Source organism: Numenius arquata, unplaced genomic scaffold (assembly GCF_964106895.1).
Source record: "Numenius arquata unplaced genomic scaffold, bNumArq3.hap1.1 HAP1_SCAFFOLD_512, whole genome shotgun sequence".
Lineage (NCBI taxonomy): Eukaryota > Metazoa > Chordata > Aves > Charadriiformes > Scolopacidae > Numenius > Numenius arquata.
This window is the reverse complement of record NW_027414428.1, coordinates 31,617-49,259: the sequence shown is the minus strand read 5'-3', so window position 1 is coordinate 49,259 and position 17,643 is coordinate 31,617. Positions and strand designations below refer to the sequence as shown.

Below are 17,643 nucleotides of genomic sequence, written 5' to 3'. Positions count from 1 at the left end.
TGATTCTAAGAAAAGGCGCTACTATTGTAATTATTTCTAGGAACTCATTATCATAAGTCTCCTCCCCTTGCCGCATGCGTACTGTCGCCTGGTGGTCGTGGGCCGGGGTCTTCTGGAGGAAGGCTCGCAGTCTTCTTCACCGTGTACCTTTACCTTTGTCCTAGAATGCTGGGTTGGCTGGACCCCAAACCGCAAAACTGGTCCCGACCAGATGGAAACTGCACCCAGACAATTGGGTTCCTCCTTAGCATGCAGGCTGTTCCCGCTATCTTATACACAAGGCCAATTCCTTATCTTGGAATGCTGGGCTCCTGGGCTCCAAGCTCTATTTTTTCCAAGCTGTACTAAATCTACACTAACAACCTTTAAGCATTCATTTTCTGAATCAACTCTGAGAGAAAACCCCAGATCTGCCCTCACTGAAGCCCCGAGCGGCTCTGATTTGCTCCCTCTTCTTTGATTTAACACCACTGGGTGCCTGCCCCTCTCCACGAGGAGTGAGAATTGCCCCTTTTCCTCCTCTGCCAGAGGAATTGAAGTCCTTTTTTCCCATGAAATCTGGCAGGAAGCTCAGGAAATGCTGCGCTCTGGGCCCCCCCGGAGACCTGAATCCCACCCCTTGGCTGATTACCATTACGCAGGTAAATGGGAGGAGAACAGATCCCTTTGCTATTGGAATTATTCTTAAAAATGTGGGGGAAAGCAGTAGTTTTAATCCATTTGTGGGGCTTTTTGAGGCAGGGAAATGCCCCTTCTAATAATTTGCCTGTGGCTGTTTATCCCAAGGCTCAGACACTTGGACCCGGTTGGAGGAACGGTTATTTAAAGAGGCCTTTTATATTCACAAGAAGAATTTACACCTCATCCAGAAGGAGGTAAAGCTGTTGGACCGGGGCGGAGCTCGTTAGCAGGGACGCTTTTTAGGCAGAAAGTCTTAATTTCAATCCCACGTTGGAATCCTGTTCTTAGGACCCTTCTTCCTGCTAAAAACCCAGCGGGACAAGACATCATTGCCCTCATTTGTAATGACAAGGGAGTATTTAATATCCCTGGATTTCTCCCCATAGATACAGATGAAAACTGTGGCCTAGTGCGTGGAATACTATTATACCTGGAAAAAGAAGATTCGATTCGGCTGCACTCGCCCTCGCCTCATGGAGAAAAGGCTGAAGAGAGGCCGGGACGAGGCAGAAAAAGCTGAAGACGAGGTAAAGAAACTGCTGGGGGGGTTTGTTTCCTCAATGAATCCATCTGCTCAGACGTTCCTTGCCAGGAAACAGGGATTTGGTTCACGAAATACATATATTTTTAATTACCTAGGTAGGAAACAAGGTCACTGCATGTCTTCAGCGCGTCAGAATTGCATGTTTTCAACTCCTTTTGTAGATTTTCATGGAGGAAAGTGCTTTTCTACTTGGGATAGTAGAAATAATACATTTTTTTCTTCAAAGTTTTGGCTTTGCATCCCATTTTCCCAGCGGATTTTTGACATTTTGAGACGTTTAAAGCTATTTTTTGCCCGGTTTTCAGGCCATTGGTAATCCAAAGAAGAGGCCACGTGTTGTTCCCAAAGAAAAGCCCACGCCGGGGCGTCACGACCTTCAGCCCCACAGCGCCTGCGGCTCCTCTGGTGATCCCGGGACCTCCCTGTGCTGGGACTTTCTGTGAGGTGAGTGCAGAAGGTCAGCCGTCCCTTTTTCTTCCCCAAAATGCCTACTTTTGGCTCAAAAAACCCCCCCGGGGCAGCTTGGTAGTTTTATTTGACTTTCAGTCAGGGAGACCTTCCCCGGAGCCGTGAGGTTCAGAGCGGCCACTCCTTGTGCAAAACCCTCAGGTTTCCCCTTTTTGCCCAGGAAAAACTCACGTTCTGTTGAGTTTTGTGGCCCGAGGCTTCCACACTCCAGTCCCTCACAGCCAGCAAAATCCCTCCAGTTTTAATTTAACCTCATTAAGTGACCACACAATTAGTTGTCATATCTTAACCCCTAACGATCTGTCTTCTTTAACCACTAACGTCCAGAACGGTGTCTTTTCGTGGCCAAACAGACCAGGAATTCACACAAGTAAGAAATAACGAAGCTGGGTCTAATGGATTTCTGGAGAAAGGATTTAAAAATCCCTTTTTTTTCCCCTCATTTCCAGGGTGTTTGAGAAGATCCCCAGCAGAAAGTCCCACCTGAGGCTCCATCCCCCCTGGGATGTTTGATTTGCCCCAGAGCCACCAACTGTCCCATGACGACAGCCTGTCTCTCCTGTCCCTTCGGGAGCCCCTGGACTCCTGGCCCCCCCTGCCACCCCTGAGCCATGGCCAGGGCCAGGCGTGCTCTCCCAAGGAAGACAGAGCAGAGGTGCCAGGCTGGATGGGAGGGAGAGGAGCCGGCAGGGACAGGGACAAGACTGCGGAGGGACATGGCCTGCTTTGGGCCGGGGACACAGATGCTTTTCCTGAAGGGAGGGCAAGAAGAGAGACAAAGGAGAGCGACTGGGAGATGGAGATGAGCTCCTGCACCCTCCTCGCACACCTGCCAAAAAGAAAGGCTTTTCTCTGTCTTAATGAGGAATAGTCAACCCGCCAGCCCTGATGAGGGCACCATGTTCCACCAAGTCAAGCTCAGTGTGTGCCAGGAGGTGCCGTGGTCTCTGCTGGCCACGTGAGGGTCACGGGCACCGTGTCCAGTGCTGCCAAGTCGGTCATCCAAGTCCTCATGGAGAATCAAGGCAGTTCCTCCTCGGAATCCAGAGGTGGCAGCACCACCAAGGGGTGGAGGAGGTACCTTGTCTGTGTTGCTGTAAACACCAGACAGAACCTGCTGCCCTCAATAAATGGTTGAGCAAAGCAATTGTGCATCCAAACTTGTGCTGTGTTGCCCTAAGACAGGAGGGGAAGAAGCCCCAGGTAGGATGGAAGATCACAGAATCACAGAATCACAGAATCTTAGTGGTTGGAAGGGACCTTTGAGATCATCGAGTCCAACCACATTAAAAAACAAACAAACAAAGAAACAAACAAACAAAAAAACACAACACACAAAACCAAACAAACAACAACCCCCCCCCCAAAAAAAAAAAAAAAAGCACCCACCAGCTAAACCCCACACCCACAACCTCACACACAACACCCCATCACAAACCAACAATCCCGGGCACTATGTTCCTTTGTCTCCTAATCCCCTTTTTTTGTCAGCTCGGAGGACTCCCTGTTGAGTGGTGAGGAAGGGGAGTGTGGTTTGAAGGTCCTGTGGGTGGGTTGATCTGTGTCTGGGGCTTGGGAGCTTGCTTGGATGCCAGGTCGGGTGGAAAGCTGCTCTGCTGAAGGTGCTTCTTGGTGTGAATTCCAGCTTGGGTTTAGTTTTGATGTTTGTCCAGCTGGGGGTCCTGGTGTAGGGGGCAGAGACCTTCCTGTTCTCCATCCTCTTCTCCAGCCCCTTGAACCCCATTTTCTAGGTGGAGGTTGGGTTCAGAACATGGAACCTGGCCCTACATCTGTCAGACCATCCCTGCGTTTCCCTTCCTGATGTTCCTGCAGAGATTGTGCCTGTCTGTGGGTCATCTCTCTCCGAACCCAACCCACCTCTGCACTCTCCATCCATCTGCCCGCCCATCCCTCCATCCAGAGGGGACGCATTTTTCAGATAAAACCTGGTGTAGCTGGAGCACCTCCAGCCAAGCACTAGGAGCACTGGGACAGATCTCTTCCTTTTGCTCTGCTTTCCTTCCCATGTGGCGAAAGAGAAAACAGCTCTGGTGGCCTTCACGTGCCACGTTATCTGATGAGAGGTTGGTGGTCACCATGAGCTGATCACGCTGGTGTCTGGGCCTGATATTTCCTGCCAGTGAACAGATTTTTTTGGGGACTTTATTTTTTTTAATATTTTTATTTTTGGTTTGTGGTTGGACGTGTCAGGAGCAGCCAAAGCAGGAGACAAGAAGGAATGTGGTGGGGCAGCAGAGGTGGATGGGGCTCCCTGGGGCTGTGGTTTGGTGGTGAGGGCAGGATGAGGTCTGCTGGGCTTTGTGGGGAAGAAGGGTGTGAGGGAGCTCTGAAATGCAAATCAAAGCCTTTTTGGTGACTGGCTGAGGAGTTAGAGGCAGCTGAGAGGTGGGAACGGGCAAAGCCATGCAGAGATGTCTCCATCAGCCCTCTCCAACACCTCCCATCCCCTCGGCCTCCCTCCCTGCAGACAGGGAGTGGGTGACACCAGCCCAAAACCCACCTTTCCCTTTTCCCTTCACACCTTAGTCCACAGAGTTCATGGGCAGCAGCACAGGGTCTTTCCCAGGGAGGCTGCAGGGACCTCACTGCCTCTTTCCCTCCTGCCACCCCACACTGGGATTCTTCTGCTCCCTCACATCTCCTCCCAGAACCTCCCATGGCAGCTCTCCTACATGCCCTAAAGGTTTCTGAAGAAACCAAGTGCATTCCGGAGGCTTGGCCTGGGATTTGGGGTTTTGTCTTTGTCACCAAACGGCAGAGCTCTTCTGGGTGGGAAGGAGCTTGGGAGGTGTCCGGTGGAGTCTCCTGCTGAAAGCAGGCTCTACCCTGAGGCCACAGCAGACAGCTCAGGCCTTGCCCCACGTGGGTCCTGAACCCTTCCAAGGCTGGAGAGGTCAGCTTTGTATCTCCCAGCCCTGCTGCAGAGCAGAAAACCCACAGCCAGGTGAGAGCTACGTCTCTTGGAACCTCCATTGCTGATGGAAGGAAAACGAGGAGAACTCCAACACAGATGGAGCGGGATTTCAAGTGTGTGTCTGGTGGAGGTGGTTGGTCTTGATTCCCAGTATGGCTTGTACTGTGAGGAAAGGAACCGTGGGTGCAGGACATGAGTTGCTTCATAGACCGAAAAGAAGGTTCTGCAGAGGAAGCGTGTAGCCCTGAGATCAGGAGAAGGACTAACATAGGGATGAGGAGCCAGCACTGCTGAGACAGGTACGCTGTCAGCACCACTTACCTATTGCCAATATTTCTCCGTCTCCTTCCCCTGTGCTCTGCTGTGAGCAGTGTTCCTGGGCTCTCTCATGAGAATCAGCTCTATGTCCCTGCTGCAGGGATCACTCTCCCTCATGGGGGGAGCCTGTAGAAAGAACCCAGAACACCAAGGTGACCTCTTATCCACAAGCAGGAGGATCTCATTCCCAGGTGGTGAACTTCAATGCAGTGGCAAAATACCTCCCTCTCTTCCAGGAAAAGGCACGGCCACAGGAGAGAGGCCAGGGCATGCTCTGAGCAGAGAAGAGTCCAGCACAAGCCATCTGCCCAGCGGCCCATCACCGAGCGCCAGCTCCCCGTCGTGGTGGGGAGGGAGGGCTTTGCCAATGGGCACCACTACTGGGAGGTGCTGGTGGGAGATGGGCTGGACTGGGAGCTGGGGGTGCTGACGGAGACTGTGAGGGAGACACTGAAAGAGAGAAGCTGGGAGGAGCTCCCTGAGGATGGGGTCTGGTCGCTGAGAAGGGTGAGTGGGGAGTACTGGCCTGAGGAGGCCAATGCCAAGATACGGTCATGGAGCAGTGTCCAAATACCAGTGATTGGATTGGACTTGGACTTAGAGCTGAGCACACTCTCCTTCTACATTGTTTGGACTTCAGACTGCATCCGGGAAATCCCCATCAAAGGCATCGAAGGCTCAACAAAGCTGTGCCCCTTCCTCAGGCCAGGCCTTGGTGAGGCAGGAGAGGAGGGGAAACCCCTCACCATCAACCACAACACAGACTGGGACTTCCCAAGCAGTCTGGCTCCAAAATAATACAGGAAAAACTGACCTGAGGTGCAGTAAACCTCATGGATTCCGTGAAGAGGGAGAAGGGAGAGGGTAGCAGAGCAGCAGGGCTGGTCAGGGAAAGCCCTGCTTTGCTCCATGCAAACCCTGACCGTGAGAATCAGACGAGTCTGTACTGGGAAATCCACCAAGACCGAGAACCCCACCTGGGCATGACATTTGCAGTGCCACATGCTCCATCCCCTCCCCAGGGGACCCATCGGGAGCGATCAACCTGGGCCAAGGAGATGCACCCACAGCTTCTGCAGCGACCATTTCCTTGGTTTCACCGTTCCCACAAGTTTCTACTCCATGTTTCCCTTCACTAAATTAACAATAAAATTGGAAACAATGGTTTTCTTGTGGTGCTGAGTGCTGGGATGTTGTGCTGACTTTGACCGTCTGGGACCTGTGGGTGACATTTAAAGTGCTGATGAAGGGTGACCCAAATCTTTCCTTCTCTGACTGCCTTAGACCCCATATTCCAAAGTTTCCCTGAAAGGGAAATGCAGTTGTTTTGGGCTCCCCATGGCCTTTGGCTGCATTTAGCTGGTGCTGTTTGATGTATGAGCCAGTCTTACTAGAGATCCCTGGTCCCCAAAAATGGGATGCCTCCTTTTCCCCCCTGAGGTTCTCCCTCTGAGGATTCCTGTTCACTGAATTTCACTGAATTTTTAGAGTTGGAAGGGACCATAAAGGTTGTAGAATCGTAGAATCGTAGAATAGTTTGGGTTGGAAGGGACCTTTAAAAGCCATCTAGTCCAACTCCCCTGCCAAAGCAGGATTGCCCAGAGCATGTCAGAGCATGTTACTCAGGGCTGCATCCAGGCGGGTCTTGAAAATCTCCAAAGAAGGGGACTCCACACCCTCCCTGGGCAGCCTCCCATGGCAGTTCCTCCCATGAGGTGCCTGGAGGAGCGCAAAAAAAAAGAGAAGTTTCTATTTCTCTGCAGCACAAATGCAAGTGCAGGTCCCAATATCAGGAGCCAACCCCAGTTCTGCCCAGCACGATGCAGACACAAGTGCAAATGCTGACAATAAAGCCACCGCAGAGCAGTCTCCTAGGGAGCTTATTTGGATTTTTCCCTGTCCCACATCTGTGAACAGTCCTTCCCACCCTGCTGTGCAACATGGGACATCTGGGGACACATGGGAAGACGGACAGACCCCTTGGGTCCTTCTGGCTGTACCCTCCTGGGGGACGTGCAGGCATTAGGTCAAACCAGGGTCCCGCTCTGTGGGAGGTTTGAGAGGGCTGGTGGACCTTTCTGGCTGATCTGGCCATCAATGAACATCCTGCTCTGTTCTCACAGGTTTTACAGCCAGTGTCTCAGAGGGGGGGGGTTATAGGGCTGTGACAATTAAGCACAGCTTTATGAGCTTGTATCGTTGGAAGAGTTGTGGTTTGCGTGGCTTATTTTGTCATTGGTGTAACTTCTCCAGACTGTGAGAACCGATCTCTCTGTCAAGGGAAAGGACTGAACATCACAGGGTGCCAAACAGCTCTGACCATAGCCCAGCTGGAATCATTTTTGTGTTTCAAGGGAAAAGTCATTCTGCTGCAATTAGCAATAACCAGTCTTTCCTCCGTCCCAGTCACAGCTGGTACGGGGGACACCATGGGAGAGGAGAACGACCAAAAAAGATATCTGAGTAACTGTGGTTTACCCTAAAAGTGAAAAAGTTAAGATGTTTTAATCACAACCCTGTTATAACTCTTTTTATATAGCCCTATATAACTCTTATATATACAACCCTATATAACTCTTTCTGTTGGACATGGAGCACTTGACTCAGCTGCTCACATGCAGACCTCTAGTGATGGTAGAGATGTCCTGGGCTGTCACTCCATGCACCCTCAGAAGGGTCCAGGTCTCCTCCACATGAGGTCATTTTCATGTTGATTAGCCAGGACATGTCTTTCAGGTGCTTAATTGCCCTGCAGGCATTTTGGAGCAGAAACTGTAAGCCAGGTGAGTGGCCCAAGGCCCATTTAGAGCAATCAGACACATCAAGCCTTTGGAAACTTCCCTGGGGATAAGCACGTTCCAATGAAATTACATTTCTCTTCCAAACTGTGCTCTGGCCCCTCTAAGACCACGCTCCAGGCCTTATTGGGTAGATTTCCAGGAAGGTGAGAGGTTCAGCAGCAAATTGAGGCATAGGGGCTTTATGGTCACAGGAATTTCTTGCTATGATGACTTTGTGAAATGTATGAGCCAAAGCTCCTCAGGTCCAAGCAGACCCACGTCCAGTCAGTTCATCACTTTCACCCTCCCCTTTCTGAGGTGAGAGCAGACCAAGCTCCTAGGGATGATGGGGATTTGCTGATCTCTTCCAGCATCTCGCATTGACAGATGCGTACCCAGAACCGTAGTTTTCATGTAAGTAGCTCTATTGGGTTTCCATGATCCCGGGCAACCGGCTCCAATTGGCCCTACCTGGGCCGTGGGGTTGGAGCAGATGACCTCCAACCTGAACCAGTCTGTGAAACAGCCTCCCACAGCAGCAACTGCCTTGGGGCAGAGGGAGGCTGGTGGGGGAGCACCTTGCAGATGTTTCCTGTCCTCTTTGCTGTGTTTGTGCAGGCGGTGTGCGAGGGGGAGGAAAACCACAGAAGCCACAGTGTGCTCTGCTCAGCAGCTCGCAAGCAGGGCTTCCTGGAAGGGAACGACTTTGTCTCTGGTTTGGCTTTGAGCAAAACACACCTCACAGAGCCCTGTCAAGTTATGGCAAGTTTTTTTTAGTCTTGTGGTCACAAACAACAAACCCACAGAATGGAAAGACACGGTCAAGAGGCCAAGATGTGACTTTTCTTCTGCCTCTGTCCCTGGCAGCGACTGCACAGTTTCACTGGCGAAACAGTTCCCAGAGTTCTGGTCCGGCTTGATTGTCCTCATTAAATTCTTCCTTCAATGCAGCCAGAACCTCTCCTGCTTCAGTTGTGAAATCTTGAGATTTACTCTGAAAAAAGAGTTGCCAAAAAGTATTTGTAGGTCAATATCAGAGAAAATGGCCGAGTGGCTCATATGTTAAAGATGGACTTACATTATCATTACAAAATCCCATCATAACAAAGATTACTGAGTACATCTAAGTTTGGAAATAGATCTCAGTCTGTCGCGGGCGGAGTGATTAACTTCACTCGTAAGAGAGAAGTAGTGAAATATTTATTAAGGGGAAACGGTGATTTAACAAAATCAGGAATAAATGCGATAAAACCAGTAGTAAATGCGATAGTGTTTTACGAGATTCGATGTCAAGGTACACTCTATTATTTATTGCATAGAGGACAGGGTCAGACAAGCTGTCAGGGAGACCCTCCCGTTGAGTCACGAGGTTCAGAAAGGACCCCCTTGCTTTCCAAACTCCGTCTCAGGGAGGACTCTGAGTGTGGCTGGATCCAGTCCTAGTCCCAGACTTGGTCAATGGATTATGTCCAAAGGATTATATCTGCGCAATCAACCCTTCCTATTACTTAGCTAAGATTTCAAAGTTTAGCATGCTATTAGTCACTTACCGAGAATCTGTTGCGGCAAGGAATCTCTCAGCCTCGAGGAGTAGGACCTTAAGCGAGCGTCCTCACCAAAGGGGAGATCCTGGCGTGCAGCCGCTGCCCTGCAGGAGAGCTCCAAGGGCTCTGGGACTGTCCACTATTTATAGAGTGAGATCATTGACCTATAGTCGTATTCTCATGGGAACAAAATATCTAGGTCCCCGCTCCAGACAGTGTTTTGGCTATGTTGCCAGCCATCCCCCAAAGTCCGGGTGCAAGTTATCGCAACTGATGTTCTGATGGCCATGGTGGCCATGGCTCGAGCAGGAGCTGGGACGGGGGAAGGAGAGGGGGAAAAACAGGGAGAGCACACCGCCACACAGTCATTGGGAAATTTTAAAGGTTCCCCTGTCTTTCAGGTAGTGCAATGAAATTTTAAAGAATTCCATCAATAGTGTCCACTTAAACTGCTTCCTCTTTAGGTTTTTGCATTGTTTTCCACCTCATTAATTGTCAGCATTTATTTCATTTAAACCATTTTTTCATGTTGGTGCAGTCATAAGGAAAAGACTGTATTTCTAAAAAATTCTGAGACGAAACACATGAAGATCCACCTAGAGAAAGAAGTAGAAAACTTTATTAAAACGGAGAAGGATGAGATAGTGCAGGAGAAGCTGCAGGGAGAACTGGCTTCTCAACTCCAAAATTTTTTCCAAAATATTATGGAAGATGAAGACGTGACTAAAGAAGTGCAGAGCATTGTGCACACAGGCACTCCTGGAGCTCTGCCACGGCCACCCCAAGTACTTGCACCATCGCTCTGGGTGGTTCCTTCTTTGGGCACCACCCTCACATCTCGACCCTGCATCAGTTATCAGCTTGTCTTCTGCCTTTCTCTCCTCTAGAAATCTCCCTGTTCAATTGTGTGTGCCTGAAACTCCAGCTGCTGGCCCCATTTTGTTCTCAGTGGTGTCAGGACAGAGGGACAGGCAGTCTCAGGTCCCTGTGGCAAGGGTCCTCAAGGAACGCAGCTCCATTTGGTAAGAACTCTGCTCAGCCTTGCTCTCCTTGTCAGTCCTCATGCTTGGTTTTCTGGGAATCAAAGGAAAACAGCGGAAGGGCTTGCTGGAATTTACTGAACCAGGGGCATGAGTACGTGAAAGGGAAATCCTCCAAGACATCAGCCTTCAGGTGGTAAACACTCTTCCTTGCCATCTCCTGTCTCAGAGCAGAGCTTCCTGGCCATGGTGAGCAACAAAGGCTGCTCTCCTCCTCTTCTCTGCCCCCAGAGATGTCCTTGGTCCTTGATGCCCCCCAATACGATGTCCTCGGCTAAGAAAGCACCAGATCCTCTAGTGTTACAGGTGACCCACGTAAAACTGCCCCTCCTTTCTCAAAGCCTCACATCTCACAGCTCCCCTAAAAAGCCAGAAGAAGAGGGGCAACTGGAACAGTGATTCCTTCCAGTTCCCCAAGACCAGCGTCACCGGTGCTTTGCAGAGCAGAGGGCTCCCCAGGTCGATACAGCAGAGGCACTCATTACTGCCGGCAGTGGACATCCACTCCCTCTGCTTTGTTAATATGAAGCTGAAAAATCCCCTGGTGTTTGGCTTGGCCGAGATCTTTTCACCCCCCGTCCTTGCTTTAGAGCTTTTCCTGCTTCAAGGACAATGTTCAGCTGCTGCAGAAAACCGCATGTCTTCTGTAAGCTTTGTGTCGTGCCTGTCAGATCCAGGCAGGTCTCGTGGACGCCCACGGACAACCCAAGTGCCACTAGAAACCTCCTTGCACAGGACTGGGTGGTTTAGGGGAGGCTGCCTACCTTGAAGCCAGGTTTTTCAGCTCCAGTTTAGTCAGGGGTACAGTACGTGATAAAGTTGCCTGCGTGTTGCCTCGTGGTGATGTCATGGTTTGGGCTGGGCTGGCCACTACCATGAACAGCAGATGCTGCCTTTAACCTGTGTCCCCTTCAGAGAAGGGAGAGCATCTCCCTTCAGAGGAGAAGAGAGAAAATGAGAGGGAGAGAGACTTATGAGCTGAAAAGAAACTAAACTAATGAAATATTAATAATGAAATAATAAAAAGAAAATATAATACTATTAATAAGAAAATAATGAAATTTGTACAATATATATAAAGCCATATTGCACTCCCAGGATGACAATCACGACACTGGCAGGTACTGGGAAAGTCCCAGACTGGGCTCAGTGACAGACGGGAACTGGATTCAAGAACTGGGTTCAGGAACACACAGGTTGGATCAAAGGCAGATGAACAGACAGAGTCCTCCCTGGATGCTGGCGGCTGCAGAAAGAAGCTGAGCCTTTTGATCCCTCGGCTTTTATACTGAGCACGAGGCAGGTGGGATGGAACACCCCCTTGGGCAGCTTTGGGTCACCTCTCCCGTCCCCTCCTCCCTGCAGGTGCCGCCCTTCTACGCTCTTCTGCTTCCAACCCTCCACCTTGGTACATATCAAAGTGAGTGGACCTCGGCTGTTACAGCAGTAAGTGTAAGCAGGAGCCTCTCTGCACACCATCCCTGGGCATTCGCTGTAAACGTCAGACCTCCTCTGCGAGAAGCAGGCACTGAAAACCGTGCCGTTAATTTCAGAGAGTTAGAAGAGACTTAGCTGAAAAGTAAAATTACTGAAAAGAAAATTGGTTTGACCTCAAACCAGGACTCCTGGCATCTGAATTTAGACACCAGTGCAGGTCAAGCAGATACAACATGCATCCTAATGGTGACCTGGGCATCTCCAGGTTGGCCTTTGGAGGCCGAGCAAGGTATCACAGACTGCATGAAGTGACAGAATATTTCTGCAGGGTCTTCCTCTGACCCTGGCAGTCTCTCTGTGGCGTAGCTCACCGTCCTGAGGGTCATGCCCCAGTAGTTCCTGCCAGTGAGAGAAAGAATGAAACCGCAGCAAATGCCTGTAGCCAACAGCCGGCAGACTGCTTTCAGAGAAAGCCAAAGTGCCCTTACTGGGTTCGTTCTGGTGCGAGACCGGTTTCTGAGTCTGTGGGTTCAGATGGCGGGAGCAGAGCAGGGGAGAAAAGAAACCTTTGCTGCTCACCATGTCCAGGAGACTCTGCTCTGATGAAGAAGATGACAAGGAGCAGTGTTTAGGTATTGCCCAAAGGCTGCTATTTTGAAATATTTCCCTGGGGTGAAAAAATGAGCGGGGGCAATTGTCCCTCCTTCTCTGCTGTCTCCTTTTGCACCCAGTGGACAGTGCTCTTGGCCATCCACCATTAGTCTTACTAACAGAGCAAGTGGTAGCTCTGCAGGCACCTCGCAGGCTGTGGAGGAAGAGAGGAATGAGAACAGTTGATGAGAACAGGGATGTGGTGCTGGGTAAGAACCAGGACGTGGCACCAGGATCAGGAGTCCTTGGGACTTCTCTTCCTGTGACAAGCAGGCACAGTGGGCGAGCTGGCTGTCCGAGAGACAGCCTGGAAAGTCTCTTTATTATTAGAAATGGTGCTTCAGCTAGATCAGGTAAAGCCAAACTATCTCCACGCAAAACATACCTAAGCAAGTGCCCTGTGACTCCCTCAACTTCCACGAGCTCTGGTGTGGATCTTACCTCTGAACCTTCCTGTGCCCTCTCAATACTCTCTGAGTACCCCCTCCTCACTTCCAGCTCCTGCTTCCTTCTGTGTGTCCCCGTCCATGACACAACCAGTTGCAGGAAGTCTTCAGCCCTGGTCAAGCTGTCCACCCACATCACCAAGAGGACAAAGTTACATCTCAGACAACTCCAAGGAGAGCAGTTCTGGTCTCCCGGACATCTGTGAGTGCTGCTGGGCATCCTCTGATCTTCTTCTCTCTCCAGTGTACTCTTGATCCATGCCTGAGATCTCAATCTTCACACCTTCTCTTTTCCTCTCTTGGCTCCCCGTAGTAACACTCCCCGGTCCACCTTGTTCTCCAACAGCAGGTAACAAACCCTGTCTGCTCTGCTTTTGTCTTGTTGGCAAATTTCTGCCCCCAAAAAGGGCCTATGTAGCTTTGCATGTTCAAGAAAGCCAGACTACAGAAGTGGGGATGGACCCCAGCCAGAGACGTGCAAGCATCAGCTCTTCCCTCAAGGGAAATATCTGTGTGTCCTACAGGAGCCTCTCTCTCCATTTGGGATTTAGGTAAAAAGCGTGCCCTGATCTTTGCTGTTCAATCAGTGTTCCTCGTTTCTGTGCCAGGTTCCAGATTTTGGTCATTCTGGTAAATGTGATGGGACTAGAAGTGCTTGGGCAAATGAAAGTAAAGCTTGAGCTTGGGCTCTGCTGGCTCTCTCGAAAATGTTTTCACTGGACAGTCTGGGGTCTCTGATCCCACAGGACTGAGGGGTGATTGACAGCTGAGCAGTGGGCAACTTTCCCAGGGTGGGGCTTCAATCCACATACCTTGGAACTCCATTTAAGCTTCAGGAGCTCCATTTAGGTTCCAGGAGTTCCATTTAAGCTCAGGCTTGGGCCTTGGGTCCCTGTCTGAGGTACGTTATAGGTGGTTTTGTCTTAAGCTCCGTTACAGCCATGGCCATGGATTTCATTGATCCTCACCCATGGACCTTCTTTGTGAAAACAGGTGGGGAAGCTCATCGTCCCCCCACCGTCCTGTAGAACTTCATAAACATGAATACATTTTGAAAGAACAGCAGCAGCCTCCAAATTCTTGGTGTGCAATGGAGGGAGCAGAGCTCCGCTGAGGCAGAAAAACACGGTGGCACCGAGTTTCAGATTCTGAACCCAGAGGCCAGGTGTGCACGCTGCTGGTCGACGCTCATCCCCTATTTCCCCTCTTTTGAGCAACAGGTCAGACCTGCTTTGTTCCTTCAAGAAAGCTGGCTGCCCTACCTCCCAGGAGGCCGGTTCACTTGAGGATGAACGGAGCATGTGGTCCCCCTTTGATGGTGATACAGACACCAACACTTGACTTGTGCTTAGAAAGTTTTATTGCAATTAAGGACTAATTGATTCCTTGCAAGCAGGAACAGTGAAAACCAGCACAATGTTCAGGAAGGACCAGCTCACATTTCGCCTGCCCTTTAAGACCTGAAGATGTTTCCTCCTTCTTTGCTTATTTCTTCCCTGCTTTATGCAAAGACAAAGCCTGAGTGGCCGAGATTGTCCAGGCAACAGGATTAGAAGTACCAGTTTGGGTACAGATATAGCAAAACTAGGATCAGAAACTGATACCGGGGTGGAAAAAGAGAGGTGAAAGAGCAACAAAATGAGGGCAAAGAGATAGGAAGAGGGATAATAAGGTGACCAGTGCCGACAAGACCTGCTCTGGTGGACAAGGAGGACTGGGAACAAGGCGGGTGCTTTCCCCAGCAAGCCCAGGACAGACAGATCGAGCCTCCTGGTGTTGGTGCATCAGCACCTGCTCTGGCCCCTTCGTCAGGAGTAGCTGCCCACCTCTTCAGAACTAAGTGCTGGTTTCTGAAGTCTGTTCTGGTGTGAGCAATCTAGTGAGCAATAAAGGTGAGATAAGAAATACATATAAACAAAGACTACCAGACAACCTTTCATAAAGCTTTTTAATATCACCTGAGAGTAGAGTACGAAAGAGAAGATATCAAACTGGCAGTAGACCTAGGAGTCCAAAAGGTGTAAGAGGGATGAGATCTACGGAAAACTGGGGGTCATCAGCATAAGTGTGGCCATAGGTGACCTTGCTGAGAGGGTATAATTTCTTATTTCATAATTGCGGAGATGAGAGGCACACTTTGTTTAACTGCTTGTTGTCTCCCCCATGTCTCTGTAACAACACACTCTACAGCTTCCTTTATTTTTTTCATTGTGTTTCTGAAATCTACATTTTCCCAGAAATTAGCATTATCTTGCTGGAGAGAAGGTTTCACTTTCTCTTGCATTATCCGCTCTGCACGCTCTTTCTTCTTTTCTTCAATGTGTTTCCTTACTTCTTCCTCTAATAAACTCTCCAGCTTGTCTTTCCAATGTTCTTCCTCATCTTTACAGCAGGAGCAGAAGTGGAACATGTGGTACAGGCCATAAAGCAAGCTGACAAGAGCAAGAATACCCATCCCTGCAATCTGGAAGAGAAAATATTAAATCTACTTATGTCAATGGACTTTATATTCCTAAAAATGTTTTGCACCTGAGTGAGGGGAGAACTTTACCATATTAAAGCCTTGCACTATTATTAAGCCACACAGTTCTTCTTGTAAAAGACATTCCTCGCTCCTGCCATTGCTAAATGACGACTGATGGTAAGAGAGTAACGCACTGAAACAAGGAATGTTGGTGTCTCTCTCTCAAACAGTAAATAATCTTATTTCTGATTTTCATAGGACTTGCTTTAAGAGCCAGATGCAAAGCACATGTGTAAACTTCCAGAATAACCATGGAGTCAGATGTTCAAAGCTCAGGTTTTAGCCTCAGAAGAACATGCGTATTATAAACTTGTACTGATAAAAAAAGGTAATGCAAATGTAGGAAACATATCAAATAAAAATCAGAATTGCAACTTTACACTTCATTCTCCAGATGAAATGGTTTCCATATTACTACACATTCCAGATTATTCACACACACAAAATAAGCGATATTAAAATACCTGAAGTCCTAGATTCCCAGGGCTCTTACCTGAGATATTGTGGAGGCTTCACTGGGTAATTCTGCTGCACTGCTTTGGTTTGCATTTTGATCTCTGTTTCCTTGGCTTCTTGAAGCCACACAGTCTATGTATCTGCCATCGCACAGCAGGATCACACACCAGATCAGAGGAGGCAGAAGTATCCTAAACATTATCTTAATTGTCCGGCAGCACGAGCATTTCCCAGCGCAGCAAATGCAGGTCATGAATGAAGGATTGGAGGTCAAGGTCAGGACAAGTATAATGAACGCTGGACAGAAAAAGTAGGAAAGAACGTACCCATGTTTTAATGACGCCTTCCGAGGACATTTAAATTCAGTCTCCATTATTTCTTCGAGCACAATCAGAATTATGGAATAAAGTGATACAGACAAGACATTATAATGACTTTTCCAAAAACCCAAGAATTGATTTCTGACAGACATCTTGTTCGGTGGTCAATACTTCACCAACTCAGGGGACTAAGGAAGTCTTCTGCTCCTCTATATCACACAGCTCGTCTTCTTAAACACTATTGCTATGTTTGCAAGTGATTAAACAGCAGAGAGGAACTGGAAATTAAAACACACGGGGTAATTGGCTGCATACACAGCTACAATCTGACTTTCTAGATTTTGAAACCTGTGGTTTCAGATGTCACGTGCTCTGTACAGAGTCATAGAAAAAGAGGCTAACTGAGGCTGGAAGGGACCTCCAGATGTCATCTGATCCACCCCTCCTGCTCAAGCAGGGCCACCTGGAGCCCATTCCCCAGGACCTTGGCTTTTGAATATTTTCAAGGATGGAGACTCCACCACCTCCCTGGGTAACAGTCTGTAAGACTCGGGGAGCTCAAATTCAGTTTGGAGCTCAATGTCCTTCCTGTATTTTTCTGTGCATATGACATCTTCTTGGAGATGCACCTTGGTTGGGTAAGAGGCAAGAGACACAAGCTGCAACATGAGAAATTCCAATAAAACTTAAGGAAATTTGTTTTGGCTGCTTTTTACCATGAAGATGATCATATATTAAAACAAGCTGAGGGAATTCCACCCTTGGAGGAGTTCAAGGCTCAAGCATCCTCATCTTACTAGACCTGCTTTGATCAGAGCATTGGAGCAGATGACCTCCAGAGGTCCCTTCCAACCTAAATTATTTTGTGTTTCCTTGGGTTGGTTTTTTTTTTTTTCCTTATTGCTACAGGGTAAAAGGAGAAGGCAAATAAAAATGAGAAGCCATTGACTCTTGCCATTGCATTATTGCCAAAATCAGTGTCAAGTCATAAAGTTTCTCAAGATGATGAGAGCTGAAACTGAGTTCCAGCTGTACTTGTACAGACTGAGACCCCAAAATAGAGAGTTATACAATTAAGCAAATTAGAGGAATGGTGCAGATAGAGCTCAATTGTGAAATCTAAGCTTTTCAATAAAATGGGAAACTGAGTGGGATGCAATGAGAGATGCTGAAGAGAAAGGAAAATAAAGTCATGGTGTGCTCATATACCCAGGATGTAAAAAGGGTTTGCTCTTCCAGCTTGAGATGCCTTGTAGACAGATTAGGGAAGCCTGCTCTAATGTTAATTTAGTTGTTAAACATCACAGTAACAATTACTAATTGTGAATAATCTTGACCTTCCAACTCAGACAATTAATAAGCAGCAATTTTACCTTGAGACAAAGGATGTACGATATCACAACACATGAGGAAGTGCTCTAAACCGGCCGCGTAACATTAGTTATCAGATGGGAGATCTCTGCACTTGCTGAAGACACACAAAGTCAAGGCTGTTTCTG

At 48.8% G+C, this 17,643-nt stretch overlaps 1 protein-coding gene across 1 annotated transcript; it reads right to left on the bottom strand.

The window, feature by feature from the left end:
- Positions 1-14,106: 14,106 nt before the first annotated feature.
- On the bottom strand, positions 14,107-16,392 carry LOC141478000 (uncharacterized; the record flags this gene model as incomplete). Its single annotated transcript, XM_074167142.1, has 3 exons — positions 15,862-16,392; positions 14,979-15,308; positions 14,107-14,154 (listed from the first exon to the last, which is right to left on the bottom strand). Coding segments are annotated over exons 1-3 (813 nt in total), but the record flags the coding sequence as incomplete, so codon positions are not given.
- Positions 16,393-17,643: the final 1,251 nt, after the last annotated feature.